The sequence below is a fragment of the Arvicola amphibius genome, chromosome 6 (assembly GCF_903992535.2).
Source record: "Arvicola amphibius chromosome 6, mArvAmp1.2, whole genome shotgun sequence".
Lineage (NCBI taxonomy): Eukaryota > Metazoa > Chordata > Mammalia > Rodentia > Cricetidae > Arvicola > Arvicola amphibius.
In genome coordinates, this window is record NC_052052.2 from 157,033,245 (window position 1) to 157,051,207 (window position 17,963).

A 17,963-nucleotide genomic window follows, 5' to 3' on the forward strand; every position below is an offset into this window, starting at 1 on the left:
GTATATGTGAAGAACACAAGATAGCAAGTGGAGAAAAAAGGCAAATTCATGAATGAGCAACTTAAATGCTGCATGTTCTCCAGGAGTGGGATCTGAGGCTTTCCCACTAAATTGGAATTAAATAAAATATGTTTTTTGACCTTGTAGTCTTTTTAGATGTATCATCAAAATAAGTGGGGTTTTTTTGCCAACAGTCATTATTAAAAATATAACCTATGTTTCCTCTGCTTCTATCTTGAGATTTGGGATAAAGCCATCCACATAAACCCAACAATTTTGGCTATCTCTTAAGGATTCTTCATTCACAAGATGATTGGGTATTGGGCTGTGTAGTACAGCTTCCTGTAAATTCTTTTCTAAATTAATTAATTTTTCTGTTATTCTTTTCTCAAACATTACATCTCATCACAATTTCTTCTTCCTCCTCTTGAATTTAGATCATTAACATATCATAAACATATCCTGGGCTTGGCACATATTTGAGCTGCCTGGTAGCCTGTCTGGAGCTTGCTCATGATGCCTACCTTTTACAAGATCTGCCTGGTGCAAACTTCTTTCTCACAGCTACTACACTATTTCTAGTAATGCAACATTTTTCTAAATTAACCAAAATGCTCTTTAAGTTATATTCTTTACACTTACGGAGCCAAAATGAACAGACTTATATTAGGGCTATTTATATTCCTTCCTAGACACATTATTCATACTATTTAAACATTCCTTCACTCATTGCTTCACACAGAGGTGAAAACAGGGATACTAACAACACTGGACAGCATCATTTCTTACCTCTAGATATACCCATAATCTATAAAAAAAACACTAAATATTACATTAAGCTCTGAAAACCCATTGGCATTGAAAGGACAGGGTTCCAAATGGGACCACAATTCTCCTCCAAAACAACACATTTAGGTCTATCATAGCAACACCCCCTTTTCTTGCTACCAATTTCTGTTCTACTTTGACTTCTGTCACTACACTAGATATCATGAACAAAAGAAGGTGATGAAGGTGTGCATTTCACCGTTTACAGTCAACCATTTAGGGAAGCAAAGTATGGAATTCAAGGCATGAGTCTGATGGAGAAGCCATCCCCAAATGACAAATAGTGTCCTATTCCAAAGCTCATATTAAGTCACCTTAATTGTACAGTCTGGGTCAACCTGTGTAGGGATGATAGCACTATCACTGGGCTGGGACCCTCAATGTCAGTTACCAGAAATGAAAATGAGCCAAAGAGATGCTCACAAATGAATCTGATGGAAGCTGTTTCTCAAAAGAGGTTCCCTTTCATACTTATGCCCTGTTGTCAACCAGATTGACCATTGCAGCTAGTTTGGCAGGCACAATTCTGTTAGCCTTCAGATATGTCAGATTTTTGTTCTGGTTCTGGAATGGCTGGTGTTCATGGTCTCTTAGAATTTGGAGCACATTACTCTAAGCCCTTCTGTTTTAGAAAGATGTGATTAAGAAGCCGCCAGAAATTCTGATGGCTTTTTCATTATTTGTGATTTTTGGCTTTTCTCTGGTAGCTTTCATGGTCTTTTTTGTTGTTGTTCTTTACATTTATTGTTTCCACCTTAATATGGTGTGTGGAGTTCCTTTTCTGGCGCTATTTGGTGTTGTGTGTACTTCCTGTATCTTTATGGGTTTGTTCTGTGTTGCAAGGAGAGAGGCCGCTTAGTTGTTCTTGGCTGCTCAGCCCCGAAATAATCACACAAAACCTGTATTAATTAGATCACTGCTTGGCCCATTAGCTCTAGCTTCTTATTGGCTAACTCTTACATCTTAATTTAACCCATTTCTATTAATCTGTATACCACAACAAGGTTGTAGCCTACCAGCAAAGTTTCAGCACATCTATATCTGGAGGCAGATCCATAGTGTCTCTCCTTGACCTTCTTTCTCCCAGCATTCAGTCCAGTCCTCCCCACCTACCTAAGTTCTGCCCTATCAACAGGCCAAGGCAGTTTCTTTATTCATTAATGGTAATCACAGCATACAGAGGGGACTCGCACATCAGTCCTGAGTTTGGGAAGTTTGGAGACATTTTCTTCTATAATCTTGGTGAATATCTTATGCATGCCATTCACCTGGCATTCTTCTTGTCCTTCCATGCATTTAAGACATTATGTTTTCTTTTCATAATCTCTAAAATTCTAAATATTCCTTTTTGTGGCTTTGCTTTTGCTTTTATCATTTTTTTCGTTGACAGTGTAATTTCTAAAATTTGTCTTTATGATCTCTTTCTTTGTCTGCTATGAATCCATTACCCTGTGTTATTTTATTTACATACATACATATATATATTTGGTTTTTCGAGACAGGGTTTCCCTGTAGTTTCTAGAGCCTGTCCTGGAACTAGCTCTTGTAGATTAGGCTAGCCTCGAACTCAGAGATCCACCTGCCTCTGCCTCCCGAGTGCTGGGATTAAAGGCGTGTGCCAACACTGCCCAGCTGTTATTTTATATTTTTGAGGCTATTGTTAATGGTTTTATTTCCTTAATTTCTTTCATAGTCCATTTGTCATTTTTATATGTAAAGGCTACTAATTTTTGTGAGTTAATTGTGTGCTTTGCTCCTGTGTTGAAAGTGTTTATCAAACTGTAGGAGTTCCCAGATGGAATCCTTAGGTATTCGTGTATATTATCATATCATCTAAATACAAATACTGTGACTTCTTACTTTCAAAATTATATCTCCTTGATATCTTTTTGATCTTCTTTTGCTAAAAGATCTTTTCTAGCTAAGATTTCAGATACTATATTAAATATACAAGGATGAAGTGAACAATGCTTTCTTTTTTACCTTGTTTTAGTTGGATTATTTTGAGTTTCTCTACATTTAAGTTGGTGTTGGCTTTGGGCTTGCTGTAAACTGCATTTATTACACTAAGGTAAGGCCCTTGTATCCCTAAACTCTCCAAAAACTTTTATCATACAGGGATGTTGGAGCTTATCAAAGACATTTTCATAATCTAATGAGAGAATCATGTGTTTTTTCTTTCAGTTTGCTATATGGTGGACTAGATACTGATTTATGTATCTTGGGCCATCCCTGCATGTATGGGAAGAAGCCTACTTGAATAGTGTGGATGATGATCTGATGTGTTCTTACATTTAGTTTGCAAGTATTGTATTGAAAAATTTTGCATTTATGTTCATGAGGGAAATTGGTCTGTAATCCTTTATTTTGCTGGGTCTTCATAGGGTTTAGGTATCAGGGTAACTGGGATATCATAAGATAATTTGGGCAATGTTCCTTCTGTTTCTATTTATGTGGAATAATTTGAGGAATATTGTCATTAACTTCACTTTGAAAGCCTGGTGAAATTCTGTGCTAAAACCATCTGGTAGCAGACTGTTGTTGGTTGGTAGACTTTTAATTGCTTCACCTGAGAGTCATTTTGATTTTCATTTCCCTGATGGCTAAGAATACTGAGCATTTCTTTAATTTCTTGGCTATTTGAGATTCCTTTGTTGAAAATTCTCTGTAGAGGTCTGTACCCTATTTTTAACTGGATTATTTGATTTTTTTTGATGTATGGTTTCCTGAACTCTTTAAGCATTTTGCAGACCAGCCCTCTATTGGATGTGGGGTTGATGAGAATTTTTTCCCATTCATTTTTTCCCATTCTGTAGGCTGCTATTTTATTCTATTGACAATGTCCCTTACCTTACAGAAGCTGTTATTCTATTTATTTATTTATTTATTTATTTATTTATTTATTTATTTATTTATTTTGGTGTGTGTACTTCTTGAGACTTGCTTTATTTCTAGCGATGTGGTGGTCAATTTTGGATACAGTTCCATGATGTGTAAAGAAGGTATATTCTTTTGTGTTCGGGTGAAATGTTCTATAAATACCTGTTAGGTCCATTTGGTTTATTTAGTCTCTTAGTTCTAGCATTTCTGTTTAGTTATTTTCTGGATGACCATCTTATGGTCTAGAGTGAGACATTTTGTCTCCCTCTCTCAGTGTGTCAGGATCAATGTGTGTTTTAAGTAGTAGTAGTCTCTTTATGAACTTTCCTGCCTCACTGTTTGGTGCACAGATGCTAAAAATTCAAATGGACTTTTCCTTTGATGAGTATGTAGTGTCCTTCTCTATCTTTTCAGATAGTTTTTGCTTGACGTCTATTTTGTCAGGCATTAACTGGATATAACAACTGGCTTTTTAGGTCCATTTGCTTGGAATATATTTTTCCATTATTTTACTCTGAGGTGATATCTATATTTGATATGGTTCTTGGATGCAGCATAAGGTTAGATTCTTTTTTTGCATTCATTCTGTTAGTTGGTTTCTTTTAGGGTGGGGATTGAGACCATAAATGTGGAAGGTTATCAATGAACAGTGTTTTTTTATTTCTATAGTTTTGTTATCTTGGTACCCTCCCCCCCAATTTTATCTGTTAGTCTGGGGCTATTTATTCTTTGTTTTATCATGCGTGTATGTTTTTAACCTCTAAAGGTAGAAGTTTTCCTTTTAGTGCCTTCCATAGGACAGTATTTTAAAATAATGGTTAAATTAGAAATTATCATAAAATGCCTTTCTTTCTCCATCTATCATTATTGAAGGTTTTCTGGGATATATTAGTCTGGGCTTGCATCAGAGGTCTCTTCATGTTTGTAGAATATCTGCTCTGGGCTTTTGTCTTTTATAGTCTCCATTGAGAAGTCAGGAGCTATTTTAATAGTCCTGTCTTCATATATTATTTGTCTTTCTCCCTTGCAGTCTTTAGTATTTTATATTTGTTCTGTATACACAGTATTTTGACCATTGTTGTTGAGGGATTTTGTCTTTCTGGTGTCTGTATGATTCTTGTACATTGTACCTCTAGAGTCACCTCATCCTTCAGGTTATAAAATTTTCTCTCTGATTTTGTTGAAAATATTTTCTGTGTCCTTTACGTGTGTTTATTCTCCTTTTTGTATTCTTATTATTCTAAGGTTTGGTCTTTCCATAGTGTCACACATTTCCTGGATGATTTGTGTCTGGAATTTTATTAATTTATCATTTTCCTTTACTGAGGTATTCATTTTTTTTTTCTATCTTTTTTTCGGTTCCTTAAGAATCTTTCTTTCAACTCTTACACTCTGCTGTTGAGTTTTGACTCAAAGGTTTGTGTTTGAATTCTTAAAATTTTTCATTGCCAGAATTCCCTCAGTTTGTGTTTTCTTTATGTATCTATTTATGCTCTTAGGCCTTGAATTATTTTCTTCATTTCCTTTCACTCTTTCTGTCAGCATCGATTTCTTCATTTATCTTGTAAGGAATTCTATGATAGTTATACATGCTATTTTAAGGTTTTTATCTCGTGCTGCAGCTATGTTACTTTTATCAGTGCATGCTGTAGTATGGTTTCTTAGCTCTAGAAGAAGCTAGTACAGGGTTGAAGTCATGACGAGGTAGAGTCACAGCCCAGCATTGTGCATTGGAGGAGCACATGGGTTCATGGCACTGCAAAAAATGGGCCAAGAATTGGGATTGGATGATTTTGTGTTAGCTAAAATATCAAATCCAAAAATTATCATATAGCTGTTCAGGACTGGGATTCTGGAGGAGAACTAGAACTCTAAGCAAACCACAACCACTGGTTGACTACCATCTCTCACGGTAGATCCACTCACAGAATCCTATGGACACCAGAATAACACCCAGTCTTGAGTTCATAATGAATTGAAAGTTTGATCACAAAAAGTCACTGAAAAAAAAAAGAGAAAGAACCCAGAAATTATATTTAAATTTTTTACTGTTTAAATGATTTTTTTGCACAATCTTTAAAACTAAGTTTCTACAGGAATCATAAACATACATTGGTTAGAGCAATAGTGGCCATAATGCCAAACAGTTGAAAGGTCCCAAAATTCATATGAAAATGAAGTTTTTCAGGGAAACAGTTCTTTTTCTTTTTTTTTTTTTGGTTTTTCGAGACAGGGTTTCTCTGCAGCTTTTTTAGAGCCTGTCCTGGAACTAGCTCTTGTAGACCAGGCTGGCCTTGAACTCACAGAGATCCACCTGCCTCTGCCTCCCGAGTGCTGGGATTAAAGGCGTGCGCCACCACCGCCCGGCTGGGAAACAGTTCTTGAAAATACCCATCAAAGGGTGATCACCAAAAAGCAAATAGCACTCATCTGTAAATGCTGTCTCCCATCGACTGCTTCCTTGTGACATCATCAGGCTGCTCACACAGTAGGGTAGTGCGCATATGAAGCAATTCCACAGTGATTGTTCTGGTCTTTGGCAATTTTCATGTAGCCGCCCTTGCCCCATTTTGTACCCCAGCTGAAAAAAAATCATGTTTTTCATTTAGTGTAAAAATCATTGCATGTTGTATTTATTATATAATATATACATATTACATACATTATACATTACATATATATTGACCAGAGACCAACCTAACAGAAGGATCAGAAAAGGTAGAGGGTCTACTCTTGAGCACCAAAAGGCACCAAAAACAGGACTGTAAACACCACAGTAGAGAATAGGCAGAATGATTGTCTATCCATATCTGGTTCAAAATTAAGAAATGTGTCAGATTTTAGAAAAGCAATGGGCATTTTATTGAGCCTGTAAACTCAAATTCCCAGGAAATGATGACAGAACATATTAAGACCAAGCTGGCTTGCCAGACTAGACAGTGAACTCGTAGATCAGTGAGACACACTGCTGCAACATAGAAGCTGCATAAATTGAGAAAAATCTGATGTGAACATCAGACCTCTACACATGTGCACTTACATACACATGTATCCACAGATATGCAAACATTCACTCATGCACACAAACCTCATGAATGTACATGAGAAGACAAGAACAGACATTGTTCAACTTAAATGGGATAAAGTTTTATGCTGTGATTCTAACGACTGACTGTGGTGCGTAACTCCTTGATGAACCCCTTGGAAAGGGAGCCAGTGCTTTTAACCACTGAACTATTTCTCAAGTCCCTGATATTTAAAACATACATTTTTTGGCAATTTATACCTGTTCTTGATCGTCCAGTATTTTTTACCATCAGTTTCATTTCCCTTAAATCCATAGCCAACCACCAGAACTGCATGACTCGTAGAACTACTGCTGCAGTTTGGCTCATGGTAAATACCTGAGAAGTAAAATGGGAACTGATGTGAGATGCACAGACCACCTGACAGTGAGTCCCACCACCAACAGCAGGAGACATTTTCAGAGCTCTCTGAAATGATGTAAACTACAATAAAGAGCTTGATTAATTATTACCAAGAATAGCACTATAAGGAGAGTTTCACATTAAGGGGGAGCAATCCTAAACAGCATAAAATTGCTGATACTCACTTGTCTACTTGCATATGAGATGGCTCCTTGGAATCTTGCACTTTTTTATTATATAAATCTCATGCCACACTAAATTCATACAAGATAAATTACTTAATTCAAGTTTTGTTTTATTTTAATTTCAGACAATCAATTTCTATACCTAAAACTCCCATGAAATGGGTGAGAGTTGAAAAATTACCTAATCAATAAATCTTATTAATTATAGCATATTAACTTGCCTGTGGTGGTCACATCAGGTGAAAAACTGCACTCAATACTATTATACAGAGAGAAATAAAATCCCAGAAAACCAACTATTCACATCACATTTATACATAAATACCAGTCTATGAACACGTTGTGGCATAGGGGTGTCATAATGTTTTTCTTATCTAGAAGAAAATGTGTATACCTTTCTCATAGAACCTGAATGAATCATGAGAAGCATCAATTCCAACAGAGATGGGCCCAATTGTTGCTACAGCAACCTTTAGGATATCCTCACTTTCTGGGAGGGACACAAATCCTGTGATATCAGCAACAGAATTCTTTGGATTATACCTGCATGGTCCTTCCTTTAAAAGATAAAGATGTAAGAGAGTCAGTTACTTCCAGACACCATCTTGGGAACAAGAGCCAAAGCCATAACACTGTGCACTTTGCAGCTGAGCACACTCCAGTCTGGGCTATTGTAAATGATCCCAGAAAGTGAAATGTTACTGTGAGATTTAGACCTGAAAATTAGTTGACATGTCTTCCATAACAACTAGTTGGTCTTCCTATCCATAAGATATTTTAATGGTGGAGAAATCTGTAAAATATGTACAAAAGCTTGAATATTCTTCATGTGCACAGAAGCAAAGAGAGTTTCACTGAAACCATTTCACCAGGAAGCTATGCAAACGTAGACACTCTAATGACAGAACTGATGTTGTACAGCGAGATTCTACCAAATAATTTGAGTTCTGAAGACAGTGGATTTTTCTCTACAAATATCCCACACTCCAAAGTGAGTTAAAATGACAACATAGAAGGTCCACTTACTTTGCCTTCATATGGATAAGTTGCTTCAGCCTCCAGACCACCATTGTGCAAAACATACTGGAAGGCATTGTATGTATCACCTGAACGACAGCCATTGTTGCCTTGAGGTTTAGAACAGTCCACCAGGTTCTGCACACTCAGAGGGGTGAGCTTGCCTATTTTCCAGATTACCTGTGCTTCTATGGCACCAGCTGCAGAAAATGCCCAGCAAGAACTGCAGTTGCCCTGAGTAGGGAAGAAAAGATTGTCATCCACAAACAAATGCCTGCCAATCACAGAAAGAACTCAGACAAATTTCCACTTTTTGAAAACTAGTTAAAAGCAGTTGATAGATGACTGGACAAGGATAATCAATCCCCTAAAGGACACGACTCCTAGCAGTCTGCTCAGGCCTTGGTCATGTCACATTTGAACAAGACAAACTGGTTTCATGGGTTATTGGTGACAATAATAGGACATGAGTTCTACAGAAAGAGTGATGGAGTTTGAAAGAGAGAGGGTGTGATGGTTTTCTAGGATTAATATACTTATAAAAGTGTATGAAGCATTCAAAGAAGGAAAGATATTATTTAAAAATGTATTGCACATCTCTTCACACTCAATGTGTATAAAACACCATGTCCTCTTCCTCTTCAACATGCTTTAAGAAGACGGGCACATAACATGGCCATACCTGATTTCCCACAGGAGTCACATAGCCTCTCTTTCGCCAGTCCACAAATTTGGGGAAAGCCACATCATCAGTATTGCGTTTCCAGATGCTCTTCCCCTTGTTGTGAGTTTGAACTGGGAATTTAACCAGCATGTTCTTGAATTCTTCATCGGTCTTCATGGGAAAGTACATAAATGATTATAAAAGAAAAGACTCCATGTAAAGCACTCAAGAGAACACACAGTGTGAAGTAATGCATGTCGTACTCACCATGTCACCAAAGGCATTCATTTTCATGGTGTAGTCATTCTTCCCCAGGGCATTCTCCCTATTGTGATCTTTAATAAATTTCAAGTTTTTTTCCCATACTGCCCTCCTCAGTGCTTCTTCCTCCTGGATAAGAACATAATGGGTGATGTTTCTTTATAATTAAACTCCTGCATGAGCTGACCTTGTAGACTTGCACTGCTGATGATAATTAGAGGCCTAGGAGAGCTATTCTCGGACACTAGAGCCACACATTCTCCATATACTGAGGAAAGGGGACTCTGGCTACCCTCTGCTCACAATGATCATGATTATGTAATCTCTCGGTGGTGGGGGGTAATCTGTGACTTCTAATTTGCCTGGACAGTTGCAGCAGCAATTGCAATGCACTCTGAGTTTCTTTTGGAGACTTTTTAGGTTACTAACCAGGCTGTATGATTTTTCATATTCCATCTTCCACATTTGCCATTCAGTATCCAATGTGGGATCAAGTGTTGGGACAACTGAGGGCACTCCCAAGCACAGGATGACCAGGAAGAGTATGCACATCATGACTAACGCACCTGGAGAAGGGAGAGATATTAAGACCTGACTACACAAACCTTTATAAAATGTCTTCAGCTGCTGATGTTATTAGATCCAGGGATAAAATGAAGAACATATGCCCAGAATTCTAGCAATGAAAACTTAAGTTCTACTACATCTTATTATTTCAGCAAGATCTCCATACATAGTGAGGAATGGAAGCTAAAGAGATTTCTACCAAGCAAACTTTGCTGTGGGAATGCCTTCAGTCAATAGCTTTTAAGATACTGGCTCACTCCGGGCATGGCCACATGTACTATATATACAGATGTAGAAACATGTGCAGCCCCTTGGCTGCTGGATTCAGTTCCTGTTCCCTGCTCATGGAGAGGACTGCTGATTTGTGAGTCTACCCTAAATAAAGAGACCTTTATTATACTCCATTTTGAGCTAGTGTGGAACTACTTTATTATAATCGACTATATCTGGTGTCCATACCTATTATTGGCTCTATTGTACCTTTCATTGATTATATGTCTATATGAATAACGTTTTCCACAATGAACAATAATTTTTTTCTGCAGTAATCTTTAAAGTTTCCAGAAAAAAATATGGGGCCCCACAACAACGACAACCTAGTTGATATGATGCCATGATGCTGATAATGCTATTTTAAGATCAGTTTTGGGTACCAACTGCTCAAGATGATTCCAACTTGGTTAGCTTAATTGGTGCACCTTCTTACAACATTCTGGTTAGAACTTCAATTAATAACCTCGGAGGCCCTACCAACTACTCAGATGATGTGGGAGTCCCCTCTGTGTGCTGTGATTACCATTAATGAATAAAGAAACTGCCTTGGCCTGTTGATAGGGCAGAACTTAGGTAGGTGGGAAAAACTGGACTGAATGCTAGGAGGAAGAAGGCAGAGTCAGAGAGATGCCATGGAGCCTCCAGAGTCAAACATCCCCCAGAAACAGACATGCTGAAGCTTTAGCCGGTAAGCCACTGTCACGTGGTGATACACAGATTACTAGAAATGGGTTAAATTAAGATGTAAGAGTTAGTCAATAAAAAGTTAGAGTTAATGAGCCAATCAGTGGTGGTTAATCTCAGGACTCCAGAGACAGAGACAGGCTAATGTTTGTGAGTTCAAGGCCAGCCTGGTCTACAGAAAGAGTTCCAGAATAGCCAGGGCTACCCTGGGGAAAACAAAGAAGAGAGAGAGGGAGAGAGAGAGAGGGAGAGAGGGGGGGGAGAAGAAGGAGGAGGAGGAGAAGGAGGAGGAGGAGGAAGAGGAGGAGAAAAGCAAGGAAGCCAGATCCAAGTGTAGATGTGGAGTACAATAGAAAAGCCCTTATGACAATTCATGCTCAGGACTTTCTGGATCTCTAAAGCAACCGTTCCCATGGAGCCTGCATAGGGACATGGCACCTCTCACTCTATGGCTGCCTCATCTGCACAAGCACTGAAAACAGATACACCCAGGGGTCATGTGCAAGAGACCATCTATGTTTTCCAGGACGTGACATTTGACGGTTACCGGTGTGCACGGTATCTGCTGTCACTCTCTGTGGAAACACTCAGACTTGTACTTAGTGGATACTCTGCAAACCTGGAGCTAGAGGAAAGAACTCGGGTTTCTTCTCTGCATTCCCTCCGCCCTCCCCTCCCTACTCACAGCATGTATGCTGAGCCTTAGAATGTGTTCCTTGGGGATGTTTCTGATTCCCCTTGGAGTCTCTCACAGGCCCCTCCAGGACAATTTAGGATTCTGCCTCGGAAGAGTCAGGGACTCACCTGTGGGGACTGCCACTGCTCAGCTCACTCCACAGACTCAACTCTTCAAATGTTGCTGAAGTCCCAGGACCTGGTTCAGCAACACCCCTCTCGGGCTTTAAATCCCAAATATCTAGACAATTGGCTCTGCCCCTCAATCATGTCCTCTTTTTGATTGGTTGTGTTGCTGACTGGTTTAAGCCTCCAGGAACTCTGACTTCAGGCTCTTTCTGAGATATAATCACGGACTCTCCCTAAGGGATGAGTTTGGGCTTCCTCTGTGGATTTTGAAAACCTGATTTTGCTGACCTTGTCAGAGAATATTAGCCAGCCATATTAATTGCATCATATTATACCTGGTATTTTTCTTGATTATTATGTTTCCCGGCAAAGCAGTGCTGTATTTTATACTAGCATTTTAGAATGGGAGGTTTGGTTACCATCCTTGGCTTAGACTTAGTCGTTATATTCTATTTTGTGGATAGTTCACAGCTACGGTTGATCCAACCTCTGGAACACAGACCCTGGGATACCCTGTTTCCCTCTGTCAGGGTAGAACCCAGCTGCATCTCACTAGAATCTTTAGGAAATACTCCCAAAGAAGAAACCCCTGTGTAAGGCTGAGCACTAAGTGGGAAAGCCAATGGCCTACTGTGAGGGGTCTCTTGAAACTGCCTTTTCTTTCAGAAACTAAACCGACCACCACCTAGAGGCACCATCTTATCTTCCACTCTTGATGATGGTAACACAGACATCAACTGGAAGTTCCTATATTTATCGATTTTTCAGGGCACATTCTGGTGGCCTTAGAGGCAGCCACACTGTTTTGCAACAGGCCCTGGGAGTTACTTAGGACTTATTGTAAAGATAGCTCTGAACACTAAATAATAATAATATTGTACTGTCCTTCCTCTGCCTTAGCATACACCCTTTCTAGCTGTGTAGCTATTTGGCTAGTGTTTTTGGTTGAATCTTTTTCCTTCTAAGAGGCCTGGTGGAAGGTAGTGTATTTTCACCAGTATTGAAATATGGAACAAACAAGAGGTAAAATATCTCAAAACAATGACTATCACATTTTTCTCATTTTCTCGGGTTGTATTATGTCATACGAAACAGAGTTTTATATTATTTTATTTATCCATTGATTATTGCATTTGTGGTTTCCTCAGATCAGGGGAGAAATATGTGCTATGTATGAACTCTATACCCTTCTCTTCCTAATGCACATAAAATCCAAAACCAATCAATAAGTTTCTAAATGTAGCAGAAAGAGGGAAGAATATTTTTGAGGAGCACATCAGACTATTTTAGGGAATTTGAAAAACACCAAATAGAGACATCAGCTCTTACTTATCACCCACAGTCCTCTATGCTATGCTTAGCTTCTGTTTGCTTGATTTATTTTAATTCATTCTTTTTATTTATTTACTTAATTAATTTTAATCTTCTCTCACACATTACATCCTGACCACAGTTTCCCAATCCTCCTCTCTTCCCAATTACTTTCCCACCTCACCTCCCCTCTCTCCCAGACCTACTCCTCTGTTTCCTATCAGAAGAGGGCAGGCCTCCAAGGGATATAAAGTGAACACAGAATAAGAAGTTACAATAAGTAAGACGAGGCACATTACCCTCATATCAAGGCTGGATGAGGCAGTCCAGTAGAAGGAAAAGGGTGTCAGGTGCAGGCAAAGACTCAAAGACAGTTCTTACTCCTACTGCTAGGAACCCCAGAAGAACACCCAGCTATACACCATGACACATATGCAGAGGATCTAGGTCAGACCTATATAGGCTCCCTGGTTGTCACTTCAGCTTCTGCGAGCCCCTATGAGCCTTGGTTAGTTGATTGTATGAGTAGACTTCTCCTACTGTTCTTGACCCTTTTGGTTTCTACAATCCTTTCTTCCTCTATTTCATGGAATTCCTCTAGCTCTTCCTAATGGTTGGCTGTGGGTCTCTGCATCTGCTTCTATCATTTTCTAGATGAAGCCTCTCCAGTAATGTTTATGTTAGGCTCTGATCTACAAGTATAGCAGAATATCATTAGGGATCATTTTATTGATTTTTTGCCAGTTGTTTTTGGTTTTATATTTTTATCATTTTCTTTTCCACTTTCAACTTCTTCCAGAAGCCCTTCACCCTGCCCACCCAACTTAATGTTCTTTTTATCTTTTAAAAAAGAAAAGGAAATCAGCTACTACAAAACGTGATATTCAGTTTGTGTCCACAGCCCTTCCTGAGGATGAGGTATGCCTTGGGTTGTATGTGGAACACCAAGTGTCAAATCTTTGGGCAATTCTGACGGTCCTGCTCCAGACAGCTAGAATTTGAAAATAGCTTTCTCACTATTGGTGAGGTATTGTGCCCATTTCCTCTCCTTCATATTGGGATTTTGTCCGGCTTGAGCTTGTGTTGGTGTTGAGCATGTTATCACAGTCTTGGAGTTCATTCGTGTGTGCTTCAGGCCAGTTGTGTCTGACAAATGCTCTTTCCTTAAAAATCATTCATCATCTCCAGCTCTGACAACCTCCCCACCCTCTCTTCCACGTAAATCCCTGAGCATAGTAGGAAGAGGTGTGATAAATACATCCCATTCAAGGCCACTCATTCTGAAGTAGTCCGGTCTCTTTATAGTGTCCAGTTGAGGATTTCTGTGTTGATTGCCATCTACAGCAAGAATCTTCTCTAACACGGATTGATCAATGGTCTATGGGTGTGACAGTGTGACCTTAGGATTGATCAATGGTCTATGGGTGTGACAATGTGACCTTAGGATTGATCAATGGTCTATGGGTGTGACAATGTGACCTTAGGATTGATCAATGGTCTATGGGTGTGACAATGTGACCTTAGGGCTCTTCTGTTACTGATGTCCTTTAGCAGAATAATAGCGGTAGGTTTTCCCCTTGGGCCTGTGATCTACCTTGTATCAACTTTTCTCACTTATAGTATCAGGTGTGGGATCCATCTCACAGAAAATGTAGCTGGTTACTACCACAATAGTTGTGTGACTGTTCTCCACATTTTATAGGGGGAATTCTTATATATCTTAGATTTTATATCGTAGTGATATTAATGATGGCTCTCTCCTTACGTAGCATGCATAGCACCTTCAAGCATATGGCTGCTACCCAGGAGCAAGGAAACTACTAATGAAGAACCATCTTTCTCTGTATTCCACACCACAAGAGCTCTTCAGTAATGGAGTCATATCCTGACAGATATTTTAAAAGATGCACTACATTCTTAGCACTAGGGACTTATTTTCACACCTATAAAGTCTATTTGCAATATCGTATCCCTCATTATGTTATTTCTTTTAAATTCTTTCAATAAACATATTTATTTTCAGACACTTCTAGTAGTTGGTTTTCATACTGTTTTTCAAGAGGCTTTTAGCGTTAGATATCTCTCATCATATTTCCTCCTCTGCCCAAAGTGAGAAATGTTTAAGTCAGAGAAAGTAATATATCATTATGTCCATAAATTATTGAAACATTCATTATTCTCAAAATATACTAAGTAAGACATGGCCCTACTTGAATCAAAGTTTCAAGTGTTTGCTAACACTGTCTACATCCATGTATCATCTCTTTTCTAAAAGCAATTTTTATAAAACAGGGGAGCACAGATCATCACTATTTCTCTCTGAGCGCTCTTCCTATCTGATCAGGATTCTTTCCAATTAGGCCCCAGGAGAAGTCTGTTCAACTTTACCTGTCTACAGCAAGTTCCTGTACATCTGATTAGTCACAGTCCCTTCAAACCAAATGTTCCTGTTTCTCCAAGATATTACGCATTTATGGAGCACTAACGCTATCACTGGAACAAAATCTCCTTACATGGGTTTATGAATTGCTAAGACTTGCGTCAGTACAGGAGTGTGTCATCCCTGTATGTATGTCAGTGTTGCTTCATAGGTCTTCCTGGTTTCAATTTCGTGAGTTTCTCAGAATAATTTTCTCTTATACAACAGTTTACTTTGATATTCTTCTTCCACTGTTCCACGAGGGGAGCAGAGACCTTTATGAAATGGACATAACATTGTTTCAGAGACTTAGACTGTTGTCCTAGATGGTCTCAAGAATCACAGTCTGCTTCTCTTAGAGCTATGAGCTCTTTGAGTTTGCCAAGCAAATCATGAGAGCTGGGTCAGGCATGAGATTGTGGATCTGTGGCTCAACTTCCATTTCTAATGACTGCAGGAACATCACGTATTGATGGTATTTCTGGCAGCCCCTCTACCTACAACCTTCACTTCTGTGAGCACCTTCATGTGTAAGCCTAGTTGTATGAGGCAACTTATCATCTATGCAATAATTCTTTCTCCTGAGGTCATGGTCGATAGTGACATCAGCACTCAGAATTGCTATGAAAATACATTTCGGAAGTGTATCTCACACATACTGAATCATATCCTTGGGGAATTATATCTAGATGTTGGAGTTTGCTAAGACCCTAGGATGGTTCTGGTTCCACTGACATCTTAGAACCACTGTCATGGAGCTGTGTGTGAACTGCTCAGAGCAAGACAGAGTATGTCAGTGCTTTACATCAGCAATGCTTCAGGAATAGTTTCCAACAATGATTTTTATTTCCATCACTGTAAGATTCCCAAAAACAGGATGACTGCCTTCTGGGTCAACTGTATAACAGTGAATACAGACCTGCATCTCTCATTATAAATATTGTCATCTTTTTCTATACTGATTGTAATAATAATCCAGAACTAATTTTCTATGAGCATGTATTTGAATATGCAGATTCACGAGGCAAGACACAAATGACAGAACTGGACAAAGGGGAACTGTGCAAAATAAAAATAGATTGTATTTAGAATAAGCGGAATTTCTGTGCAACCAGATATCATCAGAGGAGGCATAATCTTGCAAATGTGACAAAAAACATTTAGTTATTTACTTCAAGATGAAAACTATTAACTCATTAATATCTCAGCAAAATATAGTGCTACTTATTTAAAAATAAATAATAAAAGGCCATAGGAATTCCTTTAGCCAATAGCCTTTAAGATATCAGCTGACTTGGGCATGGTCTCTTATACTATAAATGCCAAAGTCAAAGCATGTGAATTCTCTCCCCCCCTTTTTAGGTTTAACACAATTAAACCTAAGAAAGACCCTCCAAATCCTAACACCACTAAATAACTTTAACACCCACTAACAATTAAACATAACCCACCATAAATAGGAGAAGGCTTCAAAGTGCCTAAACAACCTAATGAAATCAATAGACTTAGAAAATAAGTAGATTCTGTCATAATTTCTACATAGACTTTAACTATGACCAATGACATGAAAAGTCATCGTTGTTATTCAACTATAGAAACACCTAATGACAATCATCTGAAAAAAATCCACTAATTAAAATTATCAATCATTCATTCATCAACCTCCCAGCCCCATCAAATATCTCATCATGATGAAATTTTGGCTTTCTACTTGGCCTTAATTGTCCAAATCCTCCCAGGATTATTCCTAGCTATACACTATACATCAGATACATCAACAGCATTCCCGTCAGTCACTCGCATCTGCCGAGATGTCATCTACGGCTGACTAATCTGCTATTTACATGCAAACAGAGCCTCTATATTCTTTATTTGCCTGTTACTCCACGTAGGACGAGGAATTTATTATGGCTCTACAATATAATCGAAACTTGAAACATAGGAATTGTATTTTTATTTGCCATAATACCAACAGCATTCATAGGCTATGTTCTCCCATGGGGACAAGTATCTTTGTGAGGAGCTACAGTAACCACAAACCTCCTATCAGCCATTCCTTACATCAGTACAACCCTGGTAGAATGAGTCTGAGGTGGATCTTCAGTAGACAAAGCCACTCTCACACGATTCTTTGCGTTTCACTTCATCCTTCCTTTCATCATTACAGCCCTCGTATTAGTCCACCTACTATTTCTCCATGAAACAGACTCCAACAACCCATCAGGCCTAAACTCAGACAGAGATAAAATCCCATTCCACCCTTATTACACAAAGACTTTCTGGGAGCCCTCCTTCTATTAATAGCTCTCATAATTTTGGTTTTATTTTTCCCAGATATTCTTGGAGACCCTGATAATTATACCCCAGCAAATCCACTTACCATTCCACCACACATTAAACCAGAATGGTATTTTCTCTTCGCCTATGCCATCCTTCGATACATCCCAAAAGAATTAGGAGGAGTCCTAGTGCCTTTATCAATGGCTTCTCAGTCAGCCCCCATTTTCAGCCACATTCAGAAAGTCCAGTTTGATCGCATGCTCATTCAGTCCCAGTCCAGCTGGATTTGATGAGCTCCCATTAGAACAGGCACACTGTCTCAGTGGGTGGACCAACCCTTCACAGTCCATACTTCCTTGTTC

At 38.8% G+C, this 17,963-nt stretch overlaps 1 protein-coding gene across 1 annotated transcript; it reads right to left on the reverse strand.

The window, feature by feature from the left end:
- Positions 1 to 6,189: 6,189 nt before the first annotated feature.
- On the reverse strand, positions 6,190 to 9,818 carry LOC119816901 (cathepsin R-like). Its single transcript, XM_038333962.1, has 7 exons — positions 9,693 to 9,818; positions 9,270 to 9,392; positions 9,021 to 9,173; positions 8,348 to 8,572; positions 7,716 to 7,878; positions 6,995 to 7,112; positions 6,190 to 6,289 (listed from the first exon to the last, which is right to left on the reverse strand). Exons 1-7 carry the CDS (start codon positions 9,816 to 9,818, stop codon positions 6,190 to 6,192), a joined length of 1,008 nt encoding a protein of 335 aa, XP_038189890.1.
- Positions 9,819 to 17,963: the final 8,145 nt, after the last annotated feature.

Bases quoted from the DNA above. Each gene is read 5' to 3' on its own strand.
- LOC119816901 (XM_038333962.1), bottom strand. From the start codon at position 9,818: ATGATGTGCATACTCTTCCTGGTCATCCTGTGCTTGGGAGTGCCCTCA. The intron at 9,393-9,692 runs GTTAGTAACCTA...GTTCTTATCCAG, and splicing joins ATGAAAAATCATACAGCCTG to GAGGAAGAAGCACTGAGGAG. The intron at 9,174-9,269 runs GTGAGTACGACA...TTTCCCATGAAG, and splicing joins TGAATGCCTTTGGTGACATG to ACCGATGAAGAATTCAAGAA.